Source organism: Spea bombifrons, chromosome 5 (assembly GCF_027358695.1).
Source record: "Spea bombifrons isolate aSpeBom1 chromosome 5, aSpeBom1.2.pri, whole genome shotgun sequence".
In the NCBI taxonomy this organism is placed as follows: domain Eukaryota; kingdom Metazoa; phylum Chordata; class Amphibia; order Anura; family Pelobatidae; genus Spea; species Spea bombifrons.
Genome location: NC_071091.1, coordinates 3,563,339 through 3,584,744, shown reverse-complemented (window position 1 = coordinate 3,584,744; position 21,406 = coordinate 3,563,339). Strand labels below are relative to the sequence as shown.

Genomic DNA, 21,406 nt, shown 5'->3' with positions numbered 1-21,406 from the left:
TTTACTTATAATAAAATTATTATTTTATTAACTTACTATAATAATGTTATTTTATTTATTATAATAAAATTAAGTATAATAAAATTTATATATACACTTTTTTTCTCCATACCTAATAACGACCTTCCCCTTTCTCTCCTTTTTGTACATTCCCCACTAAAAAATAGAGAATAGAACTGGACATTTATTTCAATCCCCCCTCATACCATCCTTTTTTTTTGTTCCACAAAGGCATTGAAATTATGGAAATCTCCACCATAAAATATACAGTTTAGGGAAATAAAATCTTGCGGAAACGTTATTAACCGTGAAGACGGATCATATCGCGTCACCACAACAGCCGAGAGACGATTCCCGCGCTCCTGCGGGGCAAAGTGATTCACGCCGACTGGATCATCTGAACAATGAATCACAACTTCGCCCGATCATTCGCCTGCCATTACTTTTTTGATGCAAATTCATCTCAAAACGTAGAGCAAAAATCTAATTACGGACCAACTAAAAATGTATCGCACTATTTAGTTATTGGACTACGGGGTCCGTCTCGTGGAACGCATTAATTTAATCGTTAATGTATGAGCGGCGTGGGATTTGGGAGAGGAATTCTTTGAATATTAGTAAAAAAAAATATTAAAAGAAAAGCTTTTCCTAGAAAGATCCCTGAATATACTTATAGCTTCATATCACCAACATAGTCCGTGGCGATGAAGCAAATTGGTAATCGAGGCTCTGAAGACCATGCAGTCTTGGAAGACACCTTGGGGTTTATTCAGTAAGAGGAACCCTTCATTCGTTGACTTCATTCCGCATTACGAAGGGCCAACCACGGCGAACTTCTCTTTCAGGAAGGGCTGAGCTTGCCCTGGGTAATGTATAGTTATAAGAAATCTCCTCTTTGTAACTATACATTATAGAGGGGCAGCCTCAGCGCTACTACTGGGAAACATATCTATCTAGCTGCAGGTGGATGTCTACTCTGCGCATGCATAGAAAGCGCTCCCATTGATTTTAATGGGGCTGCTTTGCTGCCGCTGACTGACATTAGAAGCAGCGTGTGAGTCTTACCAATTAATACAATGTATTGCAGAAACAGTTGGTAAGCCTCTATCAATTCTCTCATTAAAAAAATCTCTCTAGTGAGATTCAGAGATATGTATGGAGAGAGAGAGAGAGAGAGAGAGAGAGAGAGAGAGAGAGAGAGAGAGAGAGATTCAGAGCTATGTATAGAGAGAGAGAGAGATTCAGAGCTATGTATAGAGAGAGAGAGAGAGAGAGATTCAGAGCTATGTATAGAGAGAGAGAGAGAGAGAGAGAGAGAGAGAGAGATTCAGAGCTATGTATATAGAGAGAGAGAGAGATTCAGAGCTATGTATAGAGAGAGAGAGAGAGAGAGATTCAGAGCTATGTATAGAGAGAGAGAGAGAGAGAGAGAGAGAGAGAGAGATTCAGAGCTATGTATAGAGAGAGAGAGAGAGAGAGAGATAGAGAGAGAGATTCAGAGCTATGTATAGAGAGAGATATAGATATATAGAGAGATTGTAGATTTTTTAATATTCTGGTCACTGATTGGGGCTTTTGGCCGCTTCACACAGAACATGTACACAAGATGAAAGCCCCCCCCCATACCTCATCACCCTTATATACGGATTTGTCACGTATCGCGCAAGTACAAAACATTGCAAAGGGACAAAACTGTAGATCTATCACGTTCTTTATTCGCATATTGGAAATGCGGCCGGGATTATAATTTAGGCGTCTCCCTGTAAACATCAAGCGATGCGTTTCCTCCCGCGACGGCCGCATCCATAGAAGGCATGATGAATATTAACAGAACCGGAAGAAAGCGACTCGTTTCCTGGAAGTTATTCCTCTGTTGTGTCCTTTTTGCCCGTCTCCTGTCCCTCGAATATGGGGTACGACTTCTCCACCTGCGCCCACGTCAGGCAGCCGTTGGCCAGATCCCGCACGATTCCGGGGAGTTCGGAGATCTAGAGGAACAAACATCAAAGCGATCGAGTCCCGGACAGGGAGAAAGGAGACAGAAGGAGAGCGGTTTGGGTTCTATTCACTAAATGTGAAATATTTGTGGTTTCCCTCGCTTGAATATTTATTCTCAAACGAGGAGGCCTGAGCCGGCCCCGGGTAATGTATAGATCAATGCTCTAGGAGCCTTAGGAGAAATCTCGCTGATTTAAGTATACATCATAAAGGGCCATCCAAGCTGCTCCAGGCCCAGAGACGCTCCAGGCCCAGAGACGCTCCAGGCCCAGAGACGCTCCAGGCCCAGAGACGCTCCAGGCCCAGAGACGCTCCAGGCCCAGAGACGCTCCAGGCCCAGAGACGCTCCAGGCCCAGAGACGCTCCAGGCCCAGAGACGCTCCAGGCCCAGAGACGCTCCAGGCCCAGAGACGCTCCAGGCCCAGAGACGCTCCAGGCCCAGAGACGCTCCAGGCCCAGAGACGCTCGCTCTCAAACAACACACGATGTGAAGAGGACCTGAGAATCCGGGTTACCTCGGCTCGGATCTGTCTCATGCTGTCCCGGTCTCTGAGGGTCGCCGTGTGGGGTGAGCGGTTGACCGTGTCAAAGTCGATGGTGATGCCGAAAGCAACACCGATCTCATCCGTCCGCGCGTAGCGCCTCCCGATGGACCCGGAGGAATCATCCACCTTGTGGGACACCCCGTTCTTTGTCAGAGCTTCGGCTGAGGACGAAACAAAACAAGTAACGATTCTCCGGTAACGAAATCGCTCTCCGGAATACTGAGAAATAAGAGAAATGGCGATTCTCGCCAACATTTACTCACATAATTCTTTGACAAAGGGAACGAATTCCTGATTCTGGCTCAGCGGGAGAACGGAGCACTTGTACGGCGCCACTATGGCTGGAAAGGTAAAGTACTGGGGAGGAAAAAACAAATGAAAATCATATCAGGGAAAAGTATTTTTCACAGAAATTTGAAAAAGGGGTAAAAATGCATTATTATTGCAAAAATGACATTTATACCGAAAGACATTTCATGAATGCTAAAGATTTAAAATACATAATTATTTGCATCAATAAAGTCATTAACGCATGATTGTCGTGAGATCTTGGATAGGAATTTTAAAAGGGGATTGTTAGACCTTTGCCATGTATGCTGCTGGAACATACAAGCAATTCTGAAGGCAGATGAAAATATGGGGCGTTCAAAAGAAATCCAGAGCAGACGGGGTTAATGTTGTAAATGACTATTGTACCCAGAAATGGCTGATTTTTAATGGAATCTCTTCATAGGTGTACAGGGGTCCTTTATCACTCCCATCACTCCTGTGTTCCAATGGCCCTTTATCGCTCCCATCACTCCTGTCTTCCAATGGCCCTTTATCACTCCCATCACTCCTGTCTTCCAATGGCCCTTTATCACTCCCATCACTCCTGTGTTTCAACGGCCCTTTATCACTCCCATCACTCCTGTGTTCCAACGGCCCTTTATCACTCCCATCACTCCTGTGTTCCAATGGCCCTTTATCACTCCCATCACTCCTGGGTTCCAATGGCCCTTTATCACTCCCATCACTCCTGTGTTCCAATGGCACGTTGTGTTCGCTGATCCAAGTTTAAGTTTAAAAGGATAATTGATGGTTAGAAAACCCTTTTGTAATTATGTTACAGCCAGAAATGTCCTCGTTTTCCATAAAACCAGCTGAGTGACCCCAAACTTTTGATCTGCAGCGTGTATCTGAGTATCCGGCACGTTCTTACCGTTCTCTGCTCGTCTCCCTGTCGGACCTGGAATGTGTGCTCAAGAACAGTGTACATAATTCTGCCGAGACCAAATGAGGGCTCAATCACATTCGGTACAATTTCCTCAACTGTAAAAAAAAAAAATAAAATGAATATTTATATAAAGAAATATTTCTTCTCCTAATTCTGTAATGAATTTCATATAAAGCTAATAATAATAATAATAATAACAATAATAATAATGTCCCTCCCAAAAACAACACGCTGAACTCATGAAACAACGCATCCCGGCAGGCAATAATTCTGCTACCTGGGCTGACTTTTTTTTGCCCCGCTAGCGCTTGCCGCGTAGACAGAAGCGGTCGCGCAGGAATTAATGGCGGCACTGATTATTAGTTGGGCCGGTAAATAATGGAAGAGCTTCCGACGAGCAGACATTTCTCTCGCAATTACATGCAATTGTTGACCCGAGTTTTTGTTTTGTGTTTAAGCCGCGGTCTCCATCGGTTTCCATGGCAGCTGCTGAATGCCTTATTGTAATCTCCCTCCCCGCCTTTATATTAAAGTCAAGGTTTTGGTCTCTTAGAAGGCAGAACAGTCGCAGCGGCGCACATTGTCAGAGCGGCAGGCGGGGGAGGAGTGTTACCGTAACACCATTCATTCCGGCATTCAAAGGCCTTCTTTTATTTGTGTATAAAATATACCAGAAAAGAAGAATACAACGCATTACCTACTTACACAAAATAAATACATACATTCTTTCTATTCAGTAAAGTAGAACGTTGGAAGTTTGAATAGAACGCGCTGGAGATATTCAGCGAACGCGTAACCCGGGGGTGCGCTGCGAGAACGTCCTCCACGGCTATACAATAACTTCCTGCGGCCTCGGATCAGCGAAATACTTCAATACTCTATAAAATGCGCAGAAAACGCTGCGTTTCTCCCTAAAAGCTTCTTCCTAAGTGTGTCGCCCCGAACAAAACCCGCAGCCTCGTCCGCCCAACGCTTTCTTCCCATTAAAACCTGGCGAGGCGCTTACCTGCTACACGAGCCAACGCGCCGGGGCACTAACAGGGGCGCGATATATAATATATATAATATACACACACACACAATATATATATATATTATACACAGCAAATGGAGAATTCTAGAACGACCACTTTCTGTAAAACCTGTTAAATCTATGAAAAGTCAGGTTTTTAACATTAAGTTCACTTCGTAGGGCGCTTCTCACGCCAGATACTCAGAGCTGAACTCATACTCAGACCCGAGGTCCGGTTTTACCGTCCCCTCCTGTGTTATAGCATTTGGGGTACAAACAGCTTTATCGCGTGGAGACGGAACGGAGACGGAACGGAGACATTACCGTGTATGGTTTTCTGGAATTTCTTAATGCTGACCATGTCCTTAGTCAGCAGAAACGTCTTCCCTTCTGTTTCAATGGTAAATTCACTAACGTGAGAGAAAAAAAAAATATATATAATCAGGATAATTATTTATGCCGACGATTGTAACAAAGGCACCAGAAACTCTACACTTTTCACTCGGAAGAGAGCCGTCGGGTATAAGGCAGCCGTATAGACTTTTTACCAATTCGATGCTTTCTTACGGAAACGGACTCTCCCCGCTCACTCGTTTGTGTAAGACAGCACGGACCGCATTTATAAGTTTAATTTAAGAGATCGGCCGGTACCCTTTGTCGTTCAGCAGCTGCTCCATTTCGGAGACGTAACAGGCGTCGCAGATGGCGAGATATTCCATCACCAGCTTGGCGTCCTTCTTGTAAGCCTTGCCGACGGCTCCCTTGTTGGCATCGAACTGGACGACGTTCACCGTCTTGTGCAAAGAAGTCAAGGAACTCAAAGCTGCAAACATTTACTCGGGAGACGAAGTGCATGAAATATCAATCGTGCAACAAATACTTAACATGTCCAAAAAAAAATGTAAATATGTGGGTATATATATATATATATATACATACATACTCACACACACACACTTGTTTTGTAATTTTATTATAATTTTTTTAAATATATATATATTTAAGAAAAATAATAATTTATTGTTTTTCTTCTTAATGGCCAGGAAGAGATGGTAAGGACCAGACAGAATAGCAAAAAAGGTACTCATGTGTTATATAAAGTTGGACATATATCACAAGTAATTGTCCAAATTAACAAGTAGTACATAAGAGAACAAAACAAGGACTGAAAAGAGCCACGGTGCAACAACTGAGCCCCAAAGAAGGTGAAGTTTTTAAATATTACCTAAAAATGTATTACTACTACTAGTTTCACCTCGCCCGTTCCGCATGAATGCCAACGTGAAAATATAACGGAGGTTTATTGTCAAGTTAAATAAAAATGCATTAATTTGCCAAAAAGGGCACCTTAATAAACACCTCTTAACGGTACGGGTTTTAAGCGTGAATTAATAGTTTGAACCATTTACTGCCCTCCTAAAAGAGACCCAACAGCTCCATCTACAGGGCAAAGAGGGAATTGCATGATGTCCGGTATCACCTATAGCACTCAAGTTCTTTTTTCTTATTTAGGGCCACTCGGACAGCGCGCTATGCAGCCATGAATCTTGCGGCTCGCGGCCGTTAAAGGATATCGGTTCCTTCAGTGGCTTCTCGGCAACGAGGGGAACTTTGGTGGCTCTGGCATGACAAGAGAGGTCATAACAGGAACGGTCGGCACAGCCAACAATTTCAATCCAGCCCTGCAAGAAGCGGAAAAAAAATACATTTAATGACCTCCAGAAAGCGCGTGGTTTCGTTTCACTCGCTCCAGACACGACGGGTATATTTTGTAACGTCATAAAAAATAAAGCCCTCCTATAAATAATATGTTTTTTTTGGGAGAGATGCTTTGGCCCCTAGGTGTTTTCCAGAAGGGGGGTCGTTAATTATTAACCCGGGTGAAACACCTGCCGAATCTCACAGACTGAAGGACACGTACGATATGTTATTGATGGCGCTATATAAAACAATAAATAATAATAAGTTCCGCCTTTTATCATTTTCCCTGCAGTAACCCCGTCCTGTCGAGGCGGCGCGCGGTATTTGATCTCATACAGCCGCAGCTCTCCATACAACGAGAATCATTTGCTAATCTCTGAGTTTTATGACATTATTTATGACAGATTAAACCGCTGGGTGAAAACATGAATTGCGCTCATAAATGACTCACGTAGGACGTTTTGGCCTCGGCGTCCCAGCAGTCGCAGGCGTAATGAGCCATCTCGTTCTCCATGTGCTGTCGGAAACGCAGCTTTTCGGGGGAAATCCCAACTCTTACCAGGTACAGATAGATTCTACCGATAAAATATCCCAGGACGGAGTTGTTGATGACACCCTAAAAAGAAGAAAGTTAGGAAATCACGGTAAGCGACATGCTGCAGGTGACACCACTTATGTGTGTATATATATTATATACGGGCCGGAGAGTATATAATATATAATACGAGGAATATACAGGGATATAACCGGTTATAAGGACAGGATTAGTTATACGGCCGGAGAGTATATAATATATAATATGAGGAATATACAGGATATAAGGGGTTATAAGGACGGGATTAGTTATACGGCCGGAGAGTATATAATATATAATATGAGGAATATACAGGTATATAACGGGTTATAAGGACGGGATTAGTTATACGGCCGGAGAGTATATAATATATAATATGAGGAATATACAGGATATAACGGGTTATAAGGACGGGATTAGTTATACGGCCGGAGAGTATATAATATATAATATGAGGAATATACAGGATATAACGGGTTATAAGGACGGGATTAGTTATACGGCCGGAGAGTATATAATATATAATATGAGGAATATACAGGGATATAACGGGTTATAAGGACGGGATTAGTTATATGGGGGGAGAGTATATAATATATAATATGAGGAATATACAGGAATATAACGGGTTATAAGGACGGGATTAGTTATACGGCCGGAGAGTATATAATATATAATATGAGGAATATACAGGATATAACGGGTTATAAGGACGGGATTAGTTATACGAGGGGAGAGTATATAATATATAATATGAGGAATATACAGGATATAACGGGTTATAAGGAAGGGATTAGTTATACGGCCGGAGAGTATATAATATATAATATGAGGAATATACAGGATATAACGGGTTATAAGGAGGGGATTAGTTATACGGGCCGGAGAGTATATAATATATAATACGAGGAATATACAGGGATATAACCGGTTATAAGGACAGGATTAGTTATACGGCCGGAGAGTATATAATATATAATATGAGGAATATACAGGATATAACGGGTTATAAGGACGGGATTAGTTATACGGCCGGAGAGTATATAATATATAATATGAGGAATATACAGGATATAACGGGTTATAAGGACGGGATTAGTTATACGGCCGGAGAGTATATAATATATAATATGAGGAATATACAGGATATAACGGGTTATAAGGAGGGGATTAGTTATACGGCTGGAGAGTATATAATATATAATATGAGGAATATACAGGGATATAACGGGTTATAAGGACGGGATTAGTTATACGGCCGGAGAGTATATAATATATAATATGAGGAATATACAGGATATAACGGGTTATAAGGACGGGATTAGTTATACGGCCGGAGAGTATATAATATATAATATGAGGAATATACAGGGATATAACGGGTTATAAGGACGGGATTAGTTATACGGCCGGAGAGTATATAATATATAATATGAGGAATATACAGGGATATAAAGTGTTATAAGGACGGGATTCGTTATACAGGCCGAAGAGTATATAATATATAATATGAGGAATATACAGGGATATAACGGGTTATAAGGACGGGATTAGTTATACGAGGGGAGAGTATATAATATATAATATGAGGAATATACAGGGATATAACGGGTTATAAGGACGGGATTAGTTATACGGCCGGAGAGTATATAATATATAATATGAGGAATATACAGGGATATAACGGGTTATAAGGATGGGATTAGTTATACGGCCGGAGAGTATATAATATATAATATGAGGAATATACAGGATATTACGGGTTATAAGGATGGGATTAGTTATAAGGGGGGAGAGTATATAATATATAATATGAGGAATATACAGGATATAACGGGTTATAAGGACGGGATTAGTTACACGGCCGGAGAGTATATAATATATAATATGAGGAATATACAGGATATAACGGGTTATAAGGACGGGATTCGTTATACAGGCCGGAGAGTATATAATATATAATATGAGGAATATACAGGGATATAACGGGTTATAAGGACGGGATTAGTTATACGGGGGAGAGTATATAATATATAATATGAGGAATATACAGGATATAACGGGTTATAAGGACGGGATTAGTTATACGGGGGAGAGTATATAATATATAATATGAGGAATATACAGGATATAACGGGTTATAAGGAAGGGATTAGTTATACGGCCGGAGAGTATATAATATATAATATGAGGAATATACAGGATATAACGGGTTATAAGGAGGGGATTAGTTATACGGGTCGGAGAGTATATAATATATAATATGAGGGATATACAGTGATATAACGGGTTATAAGGACGGGATTAGTTATATGGGGGGAGAGTATATAATATATAATATGAGGAATATACAGGGATATAACGGGTTATAAGGACGGGATTAGTTATACGGCCGGAGAGTATATAATATATAATATGAGGAATATACAGGGATATAACGGGTTATAAGGACGGGATTAGTTATACGAGGGGAGAGTATATAATATATAATATGAGGAATATACAGGATATAACGGGTTATAAGGACGGGATTAGTTATACGGCCAGAGAGTATATAATATATAATATGAGGAATATACAGGGATATAACGGGTTATAAGGACGGGATTAGTTATACGAGGGGAGAGTATATAATATATAATATGAGGAATATACAGGATATAACGGGTTATAAGGAAGGGATTAGTTATACGGCCGGAGAGTATATAATATATAATATGAGGAATATACAGGATATAACGGGTTATAAGGAGGGGATTAGTTATACGGGTCGGAGAGTATATAATATATAATACGAGGAATATACAGGTATATAACCGGTTATAAGGACAGGATTAGTTATACGGCCGGAGAGTATATAATATATAATATGAGGAATATACAGGATATAACGGGTTATAAGGACGGGATTAGTTATACGGCCGGAGAGTATATAATATATAATATGAGGAATATACAGGATATAACGGGTTATAAGGACGGGATTAGTTATACGGCCGGAGAGTATATAATATATAATATGAGGAATATACAGGATATAACGGGTTATAAGGACGGGATTAGTTATACGGCCGGAGAGTATATAATATATAATATGAGGAATATACAGGATATAACGGGTTATAAGGACGGGATTAGTTATACGGCCGGAGAGTATATAATATATAATATGAGGAATATACAGGGATATAACGGGTTATAAGGACGGGATTAGTTATACGGCCGGAGAGTATATAATATATAATATGAGGAATATACAGGGATATAACGGGTTATAAGGATGGGATTAGTTATACGGCCGGAGAGTATATAATATATAATATGAGGAATATACAGGATATTACGGGTTATAAGGATGGGATTAGTTATAAGGGGGGAGAGTATATAATATATAATATGAGGAATATACAGGATATAACGGGTTATAAGGACGGGATTAGTTACACGGCCGGAGAGTATATAATATATAATATGAGGAATATACAGGATATAACGGGTTATAAGGACGGGATTCGTTATACAGGCCGAAGAGTATATAATATATAATATGAGGAATATACAGGGATATAACGGGTTATAAGGACGGGATTAGTTATACGGGGGAGAGTATATAATATATAATATGAGGAATATACAGGGATATAACGGGTTATAAGGAGGGGATTAGTTATACGGGGGAGAGTATATAATATATAATATGAGGAATATACAGGGATATAACGGGTTATAAGGAGGGGATTAGTTATACGGGTCGGAGAGTATATAATATATAATATGAGGGATATACAGTGATATAACGGGTTATAAGGACGGGATTAGTTATATGGGGGGAGAGTATATAATATATAATATGAGGAATATACAGGGATATAACGGGTTATAAGGACGGGATTAGTTATACGGCCGGAGAGTATATAATATATGAGGAATATACAGGATATAACGGGTTATAAGGACGGGATTAGCTATATGGCCGGAGAGTATATAATATATAATATGAGGAATATACAGGGATATAACGGGTTATAAGGACGGGATTAGTTATACGAGGGGAGAGTATATAATATATAATATGAGGAATATACAGGATATAACGGGTTATAAGGACGGGATTAGTTATACGGCCGGAGAGTATATAATATATAATATGAGGAATATACAGGTATATAACGGGTTATAAGGACGGGATTAGTTATACGGCCGGAGAGTATATAATATATAATATGAGGAATATACAGGGATATAACGGGTTATAAGGCGGGATTAGTTACACTTTTTCAATTACTATGATATTATTTACGACACTTAAACAACTGAATGTCTATTTATAATTTTTCCATTAAACATTGCGGTGCATCTTCATTATAAACCTCTGGAACCGGCTCGTGTATTGGGTTGTCTGTTATCCGGAGTTTGCACCCAAACGTCTTACCTGTTCAACGGCGTCTCCGAGACGCATTTTCTGCGCGGACTCCCCACTCAGCTGGGCTTTGGAAGAGTAAAGCAGAATGTTTAAATCCGCCACATTCTGGAATTTGGGGTGATTCTTCTCACTGGGGTCCACGAAGTGTTCGATTTCAGCCATAGTGAACTCTCTGAAGAGGAAAGCGGGGGAAACCATGAACATCCCAGCTACAAACAGGGAGAAAAATGAGAGCGGCCGGCTCAACGTACGGCAAGTTAGGTTTTTCACCGCTGTAAGCGAAAGATTGCAAGTAAAGGAACACGGGCATCGGTAGGACCCGGTATCCGCGCCGCCGGTATCCGCAGGACCACCGCACGCATCGTGACGTTTTGATTCATTTTCGGAGAAGTAATTACCGCACTCTGATGAGTCCGGAACGCGGAGAAATCTCGTTTCGGAAGGAGTTCCCGATCTGGGCAGCGGCGAACGGCAGTTTTCCCTGATTGAACTCCAGCAGCCGTTTGAAATTGAGGAAGATTCCCTGCGCGGTTTCGGGTCTCAAGTATCTATCGGCAGAAACAAAGGGCAGAATCAATGTAAACGGCTAACTAAACGGTAACAGGGAACCCCTCCTATAAATACATTAAACATGGGAGTTTGGTCTTAAAGAATACACAGGACCACATAAGATGCGCTGGCCCCCCAAAAATATACAGTTTGATAAAAATATAATATTCATGTTCTGACCTATATGACCTCAAACATACATCCCAAGTCACCCTATGGCATGATGTGTACAGATTTTATTTATTTTAATTTATTTGTAGTTACGTTCCCTCCGATTGATTGGTTCTCATGTAAAACATTACAATAATAATACTTGGTTAAATTCGGAAAAAGCACAGGCTTTAATGAATTCTGGCGTACCCCGTCATGTTCCCACCAGGTCCTATCGAGGTCTGGAACATCAGGTTGAAGGACACCGGAGGGGAGAGATCGTTTAATGTGATCGGCGACTTCACGTTGTATTTCACGAAGAGATCTGCGAGTTCTTGCTGCCCGTAGTTATCCATCTTTAAAATAAGAGCAGAAACAGCAAAAGTTATTCTAAATAAATAAAAAAAAAAAAAACATTGGCGTTTTAAGACAGGAGAACAGAGTCTAAGTCGACCTTGGTATCTTTTTCTACGTTGGCCCAATGAAAGGTAACAAAGTTACAATAAGTTCTTGGGATGCCAGAAACAGACCACCCCGTCACACAAAAAAAAAAAATAAGTAAATAAATAAAATAAAAAAATATATATTCAAAATAAATTTTTTTTAAAAAATGTAGAATTTTACTTAGAATTACAACTAAATACGGTAACGGTCTGCGCATGGGAAAGCCACACGCACCTGAGTAAGGACAGACTCCATTTCCGTCTTCTTCTCCTGTGAGCACTTCTTGTCGGACATCAGTTTCTGCAGATGGGCTGCGAGACACAAAGCGCTCGTAAGAGTTAAACCATTCAAAAATAAATAAATCCAGAATTATGACCGGCTCTCGATTTCTATTTTGGCTGATTTTTTTTTTTCTCTCTTCCCTCAACTTCAAAATAAATTAAAAAGTAGAAGCTTTACAGGGCCCATTTTGGACTAAAATACTGTCTGCCTTGGCAAAGTTCCAACAGAAGAAAAAAAAAAAAAGTTCGAATCTCAACATAAACTCACCTTTTAGAAGATGGTCGGCGCGAAAGCACTCTCCGTTCTTCACATCTTTGACCATGAAGTCAGCAAACTTCTCCACGTGGCCCGAGGTTCTAGAACAGGGCGACAGCGAATCAGGAAGCAGCATCAAGCAACAGAATTCACCCGGTTACAAAATATCCGAGCCCCCGTCTCTTTAACTGGCACCGGGCACTCGCAACGTGGTATGAATTGTCTATTCTCATAAAAATATTAGAACGATATATTTTTTTCCCTGAAAATCACCAGTCCCAGCATTCCTCCCGGACAATAGATTTGGGTCAGGGACCCCCAGGTCAGGGCACTGCAGATGTTTAAGCAGAGGGGAGTACCACTTACTAACCCTAAACTACACAGAGTATTAGAAAAGCCCCCTTAAACAAGACCCCGGAAGGAAGCGCACTGACTTGAGAACCGGCTCGGGTGTCAGCATAGTGCAGTCTATCTCCAGGATCTGCTCCTCTTGTATAAAGTGCTGCCTCCACGTCTGGATGATGTTGTTTTTCAGCGCGCATCCAACAGGCCCAAAATCATACAACCCGCTGACACCTGGAAGGGAGAGAAAAATGTAAAAAAATAAAAAAACCCAATTTATGAAACATTCTCCGTTGACTTATGACATCATAACATAAAAACATTCACGCTCAGCGCTGCTTCTACGCGAGTTACAGAGTAATATGGGGAAGGGACAGTTACCCCAGCAGAAGCCATTTTCAATATTTCACCCACTCTATCCCTGAACACACAGCAAGAAATACCCACTATGTAAATTAAACAGTCAGGAGGCAATAGACTGCTTAACCCCTTAGGACGCATTATTACATCCTTAGTCACAAGCCTTAGGTGACCAAGAACGTAATAGTACGTCCTATGGTTTTTCCACCAGCCAAGACGTTTCCCCACCGGTACAAGAGCCGTCCTGACACCGTCGTCCAGACCTTCCTGAGACCTCCAATGAGGTCAGGTACCGCTATCAGCGATGCAGGGCGAATGGAGCCCTGCTTACTGATCACTGTGACCAGCAGCGGTAGGGATTCAAGTGAAAAGAAGCAGAAACTGCTTAAAAAACAGAAAAGGTATTAAGAGAAAGTCCTATTCGTCCTTGGTTTTATATAATATGTGTGGGTACATTAAATATGGAAAAGGGGAATTATGGCTGAACATACGCAGAAAAATGGCAAAAAAGCACTCAGGGAGGTGAACTCACAAGTAACAAAAGGGTTAAAAAACTACACTGTATTTTTTTTTTGAAAGGCTATCCCTTTAATATATATAATATGTATGTCAGTGAATTCACGTTCACAATGCATGCTGGGAGGCACATAATGTTAAATTAAGATGTATTTAATCAGTAGCGAGGATACCTCCGTAAATAGCAAAAGCTTGGTCGTAAAAGAAGCGCCTTTTGAGGGTATCCTCCATCTTGGATCTGTCCACCACATCATCCTTGGGCTGGAGCGACAATTCCTGCAGAAGATGGAGGTCCGGTTAATGAGCGCGCAAAATTCCCCCTCCTGTCCCTTTTTCCTCCCCTGCTGCCCCTCTCTTCTAGGAGCTCAGAATGTTTGCTGGGTATTATAACTTATTACGTTGCCCCCTGGTAAGTTATGTACAGAAACGCTGGCTATACTTTATACAGAGTCCTGGTTATAAGACCGATGCCCATAGAATCTTCCCACAAAGTTCCGAGGTCCGTAATGTCGGAAGAGACGCTACCTTCGCCTCCAACGTCCTTTTCCTGGCTTTGAGCTCGGCCACCGCTCGGTCCACGTCCACCTGCGGCGCTTTCTGCTCTTTTAGTTGTCGCACGAGGTCCCCCTGCAAGAAGACAAACGTTTGAGAGACGATCACAACTACTTCATTCGCCAAAAGCAGACGCTGCCGAAACGGATGATGTAATCGTACATCAGAGCAGGAAGCAGGAAGCTGGCGATGTCTGATCTGCCAAGTACCAGCGGGGAATCGTCTCGGCTGGTGCAGAAAACATATGACGTACTATCACGTCCTCGGTCACATAATTAACAATAAGTTTCTGGTAAGAGTATTACAGTCTGTATCCTTTGGGCACTGTGGGCACCCCTTTACAAACAATTTACATAAACTTCAAGATGTCAAAAAAAGGGGAATCGAAAGGGAAATTAAGTCCAAATAGCACAAGAATGGGGTTTTATAAAATTCAATATCCCAGAATCACACGACCCCGACCTACAGAGCCATTAACAACTCTGCAGCCCCCGACATCTCTACCCCCTATCCATGTACCCCCCCAACCGCCCTCTTCGTTCTGGTTATGACCTGCGTCTCCCTTTTCTGGAATTTCCTACCCCGTTCTGTCAGACCTTCTCACCTTCGTGCTCATTCCAAAAGCTCTCTAAAAACACAACCTTTCCTCCTATCACTCTCAGCCAGCATCCTTATCAAGATATCTGAATGACCAACAGCCTCTACAGATCATCTGGATCCGATTAACTCATCCCCATCCAAGCCGTCCTCTCCTACGGCCTCACTTCCCCATTAACCGCACCTACTAGATTGTAAGCTCCTGGGAGCAGGGCTCTCTTACTGTAACCACGCTACGGAATCTGCGGGCGCTATATAAATAAATGTCACATCTAGGTGTTTTTATACCCGCCTGATTAATGCCTGGCAGGAAAGCGCTACTACAAATCCAACACTTCCAGGTCCTAATCCTCTGTTATTACAGAATGACTGAGAACCCGACAAACCACGCGAGTCTCCTCCAGGGAGAAGAAAAAGAGTCAGTCACACCAAATTCAATCTCTAATGAGCAATTTAAACAAACTGCCCCAAAGAAAGCCGTCTCGGGGAAGATTCACAGGTTTATTGTCGAGAGCAAGAAAAAAAAAATGGCCGTAGTGCTTACAGTGCTCCGCATTCAGGCATATTAACCAAGAAAGAAATTGGTTCTTCTGGTTAACAGAAGCAGATGGAGGATACTTTCTCTGTATATAGAACTCAAAACATCTCTTCAAACGCATGAAAATATAGTTTTAAAAAAAGTGCTCCCTTATTTTATACAGGACAGTTGGCGGCTATCACTCAATGGTTAGCTGTTCTCTTCTTATATTCATTTTATATGAATTTACTTACAAACAGCATAAAAAAAATCACCACCAGCCGGCTTTTGGAGACCGGGCTGCCATTTTGGCTTGGTGGGTGAAAAAAAAAAAACAAGCGGAGATTAACGCTGCGGGATAAAAAAATTATTAAAAAAATCACGGCTGTTTTTATGGAAAACGAGGACATTTCTGGCTGTAACATCATTACAAAAGGGTTTCTAACCATCAATTATCCTTTTACACTTAAACTTGGATCAGCGAACACAACGTGCCATTGGAACACAGGAGTGATGGGAGTGATAAAGGGCCATTGGAACACAGGAGTGATGGGAGTGATAAAGGGCCATTGGAACACAGGAGTGATGGGAGTGATAAAGGGCCATTGGAACACAGGAGTGATGGGAGTGATAAAGGGCCATTGGAACACAGGAGTGACGGGAGTGATAAAGGGCTGTTGGAATGAAATAAAAACCTGTCCGTTTTGCATTAATGATCCATTATATATTTTTTAGGCGGTTTAACAAATTCTATATTCTTCACCCAAAATACAGCTAAGTTAGAAACACAGCTGCGGGACGATCCCCTCACACACTGAGCTCGTCGCATTCCCACATCTGGACCCTGCAGCCTGAGCATTCAGGTTTACGTGGCAGGGGGGAGGAGAGCGCCCCAGGGGGAGGGCAGCGTGCTGGAGACTGCGAGAGTTACAGCTGGAAGAGTCTAGAGAGTGCGTGGAACAACCTGAAGATCCAGCATTCATATCCTATATCTGCAGTGTAATAACCCCGTCCTCGCCTATAGCGTGTGTATATACATATTACATATCGTGATATATACTAAGCATAAGCACACATTTTGAGCTACACAAACTACTGTCCAAAGGTTTAGGGTTACTTAGCAATGTCCTTGTTTTGGGGGAAAAAGCACATTTTGTCCATTAAAATAACATGAAATTGCTAAGAAATCCAGCGCAGACGGGGTTAATGTCTTAAATGACTACTGTCACTGGAAACGGCTGATTTTTAATGGAATCTCTTCATAGGCGTACAGAGACCCTTTATCACTCCCATCACTCCTGTGTTCCAATGACCCTTTATCACTCCCATCACTCCTGTGTTCCAATGGCCCTTTATCACTCCCATCACTCCTGTGTTCCAATGACCCTTTATCACTATTATGTTACAGCCAGAAATGTCCTTGTTTTCCATGAAAGCAGCCGTGTGACCCTAAACTTCTGAACCGTAGCGTGCTTGTGTGTATACACAATTCATTCATTTCTATGGCGCCATCCTATTCCGTAGCGCAGTGCAGTAGCAGACAGGAGTTTTGTATCAGGTAATTTGGAGGTGAGGAGGCGTGAAGGATTTCTGAGCGGGGATCTCCTCGCCGTCATCCGTGTTGGTCATACATACATCGAGCCTGCGCCGCCGTCTGCCCTCCTCTCCAATATATAGAATTTTAGATGACCCCCCACCCCATACAGCGGCATCACTCGCCGGAAGTCACAAACTCGGGGTCCTGGCTGCGACCTGCTGTTAAGACCCCCCCCCCAAATAATATTAAATAGAAAAACCCACCAAGAGGGTAAGACCACTGCAGCACAGATTACAGGGGGGGTTGGGGTAATCAAGGTAGTCTGTGTGCGCCGTTGGCACGCAGAGCGGCATCGAGGGTTTATTCGCCCGGCGTGCATGCGCCACGGTCTGTGGAGCTGCAATAAACGCGACGTCCTGCAGCACCGCGGCCCCCACAGACGCTCGTCGATATTAAGTTATTGGCTGGGGGCTGCCTTCCCTGTGCGGCGGATCCAAGGGCTGTGTAAAGATACCCCCCGCCATCATACTCCTCGCCAACAGGACCAATCGGCTCCCACCGTCAGGAGGAAATAAAGTCAATATGAAGGTTTTTTAGGATCTACGAAGTTAACCGTTTGTTTCTCATTATCCCGTTTTAATAGAAATCATCAGAACTTCACTTAAAAGCGCAGCGTCAGGATTCCAAAGCAGCAACGCGGCCGATCTCTGCGCATGCGCTCACCCAACGCGTACTACCCCGGCCACATAACCGTATCGGGGGACGCTCAGGGGTTTCCCCAATCCCAGGGTGAAGGGGCAGATTCTCCGGGTCACACAGTCATCATATCTATATAAAGGCTCCCAGTATATAACGGTTGATATCCCTGCTTGAATACAGGTGACTCAAGTGTATCTTTAAATAACGACAAGTCAAGGTTTCCATGTGGGCCGAATCTTTACGATGGGCTATTAAGGGGTTAATATTTAAAGGATTTCAGGGTGGGTCCAGGTAAGGTCACGACCCCGCGGAAGCAGCTCCCATTCTAGATCATGGAAGGTAAAGGGGCCCGGGAAGGTCTGTCGGCCGAGTGTTATGGGAGTAGAAAACAAAAGCAGGGGGAGGAATAATCATGTATATTCACTTGGGGGCCGGCTACGGAATACGACGGCGCTATATAAAACCAATCTTCCCATAAACTCCAATGGGGGGGGGCTTATTACCTTCCCATCAGACATTCCGGGGTTAATTCCCTACAGGCAGAGCTGTCCTTTTAACCCCTTCACTTCACACTGGCGGGTATCTCCAGCGAGGAGGGCTGAGCTGGCCCTGTATAATGAATAATCTAATAGAGGGGGGGACTATAGAGAAATCCCACTGATTTAACTATACATTATACAGGGCCGCAATATTAATGACATCATTCATGTATAATGATGTCATAGAACTGAAACTTTTCCTTCAGTAACAGACCCCTCGGTCCATCGCTGCTCATAAGAGCCGTTACGTTCGTGGGATTCACAGACCAACCTCATTATGTGTCATGCAGGGGCCGGGGCGACCGCAGAGGGATTCACCTGCAGGAAGGACTGGGCCAGCCCTGTATAATGTATAACCAAGTCACCGATATGACTCAAGAACTCTCCGCATATTCACTATTCATTATAAAAGGGCTTGGGCTGGGATTTAACTACACATTATCCGGGGCCGTTTCAGCCCTCCCCGGAAGCTCAGCCCGAGTAAAACATTCAAACCCTTCGAGAACTCGGAGCGCAGTTTAGCAGATCTGCCTTTATCATCATTATTATTATTATTAATATTTACAAAGGAAATCACGGCGAGCGTCTAATCAGCGGGCGATAAAAGTTACCAAATTATTCAAAAGTCATAAAATAAAATAACGTGAACTTTCAGAAAACGTACCCAGAGAGCCCGCGGGGACGCGCTTAACCCTTTCACTGCCACTTAGCTGCGACAAAAAAAGAACAAGCACCCACTTTAACCTTTTCATTCACGGAGCCGAGTGAAGGCAGGGCATTTAACTGCGAGGGCGCTGCTGATGTCAGACTGTTGTGATCAGCGCCGTCCGTTGCCGGCACTCTGGGCACGATGACGACCGACTAGGTGGTTTAAGCCAAAACTAATAAAGTCATTTATCCTAAAAAATGAGGTATTTCAACCCAAAATCTAGCAGGTGACTTAATCCATTTGGGGGATTTACGATCCGGTTGTACCTAGGAACACGCCACCTAAGCAGCGCAGCGAGAGGTGACTGTGCCGAGCATGATGGGAGTCTGCTGAAATGTGTGAGCCAGGAGGCAGCAGACCCGGCATGAAATAATTCAATAGGATTTTGGAATCTTTTTATGGCACACGAATCACTGCCATCCATGTGGACTACAACTCCCATCATGAATATTGCTAAGCGTGCTGGGAGTTGTAGTCCCCGGGGCTGGGGTGGCAGGAGGCACCTGCTACTTATTTATAAAGAACTTATGTTGTGTTAAACTGCACTTTAGTAATGCACCGAAACATCTGTCATGCATGTGGCTGGATGAGCATGATGGGAATGGAGGTGCAAGTCAAAGCCTTCATATATTCTAAGTGTGGGGGATGGGGCTCCTGGCTGAGCATGCTGGGAGTGTTATACTACCCCCTCCCCTCTCACCTGCTGTTTGACCGCCTGTCTGAGGGGGGCCAGGTGTTCCTCTATGTTGACCTCCATGCCGGTGTGTGTGCCCGGTGCCGGTTGCTGCAGCCTGCGGGGTGTCCGGTGTTTGGCAGAGGCCGGGGCGGCGGTGTGGATGCGCTGGTCCCGGGCGGTGCGGGTGAGTCGGAGCAGGGAGGCGCCGGCACGGCAGGGATGTGTCCGCGGCAGCAGCAGTAGGGCGGGGAGGGCTCGGCAGAGAAGCATGGACCGTCACTCACACTGCATGATGAAATCTCTGCCCGCGGCAGCCGCAAAGCGACACCGCCGCGTCCTCACCTGCCGGCTTGACAGCTGGCGTCACCGCGCTGGCGGCCATCTTGGTTGTGGGCAGTTTTCCCAAAGGCCTGGCTCACAGGCTTCTATCGTCAGCCCTGGTTTCCTCGGTAAACCGTTTAGGTTCTCTTTCTTCCCAAATCCAGTTTAAGCTTCATTTTCTCCAATTATAAGCCGCTTTTTCCCCAAATCATCATATTTTAAAACAGATGCAGGAGGGGAAATTAAAAGATAACTGAATTATTTGCCTAAAGTGACTAAAATCCTCACAGTTGGTCGCTTACAATATTTTATCACCAACTATAAACGCTGTCAGGTCGGTGATTACTTTTAGGAAATAAATAATTATAATAAAAATAATATAAATTTGGTAATGTGTGAAAATATCATGTAATCTTCTTTTTAGGCAATTTTGAATATACCTGTACCTAACTTTATTGGTATGAGCGGCTATCAGGCCGTCCGTGTCTGTTATTCTGGCCTCTTGGGGTACTTCCGCAAAAGGGCGGAGCCACAGTGTGCACCACGGGGCCAACCTCTCTCCCTTTCCTCCAATCCGGAGAGAGAGAGTGTACGCGGAGGCCCCGCCCTTTTGCGGAAGCGCTCCGGGAGGTCTCGGCTAATGGAGCTGGAGACTCCCAGAATTTCTAGAAGGCTTGGGACCTCTGAATATATACACATTTTACATATTGGAATCCAAATTTGTGAATTTGATTGAATTCATTCAGTTATTGCAATTTTATGTATTAACCGTGGTTTTCTGTTGTTCTACAGACGCGTACATTCCCAGCTTTTCCCTTTATCTTGGGAAAATGTATGGGTTGGGTCACTTTCTATAGAAGAAGTCATAGCGAGAAAGATGCTTTGGATAAAG

At 43.0% G+C, this 21,406-nt stretch overlaps 1 protein-coding gene across 1 annotated transcript; it reads right to left on the bottom strand.

Moving 5' to 3' along the window:
• Window positions 1-1,693: 1,693 nt before the first annotated feature.
• Window positions 1,694-20,512, bottom strand: GARS1 (glycyl-tRNA synthetase 1). The gene is made up of 17 exons (XM_053466829.1): window positions 20,218-20,512; window positions 14,893-14,994; window positions 14,541-14,643; window positions 13,584-13,725; window positions 13,162-13,250; window positions 12,847-12,923; window positions 12,379-12,524; window positions 11,868-12,017; window positions 11,479-11,641; window positions 6,924-7,088; window positions 6,346-6,453; window positions 5,423-5,568; window positions 5,096-5,181; window positions 3,745-3,854; window positions 2,807-2,900; window positions 2,514-2,704; window positions 1,694-1,988 (listed from the first exon to the last, which is right to left on the bottom strand). Exons 1-17 carry the CDS (start codon window positions 20,461-20,463, stop codon window positions 1,863-1,865), a joined length of 2,244 nt encoding a protein of 747 aa, XP_053322804.1. The 5' UTR covers window positions 20,464-20,512; the 3' UTR covers window positions 1,694-1,862.
• Window positions 20,513-21,406: the final 894 nt, after the last annotated feature.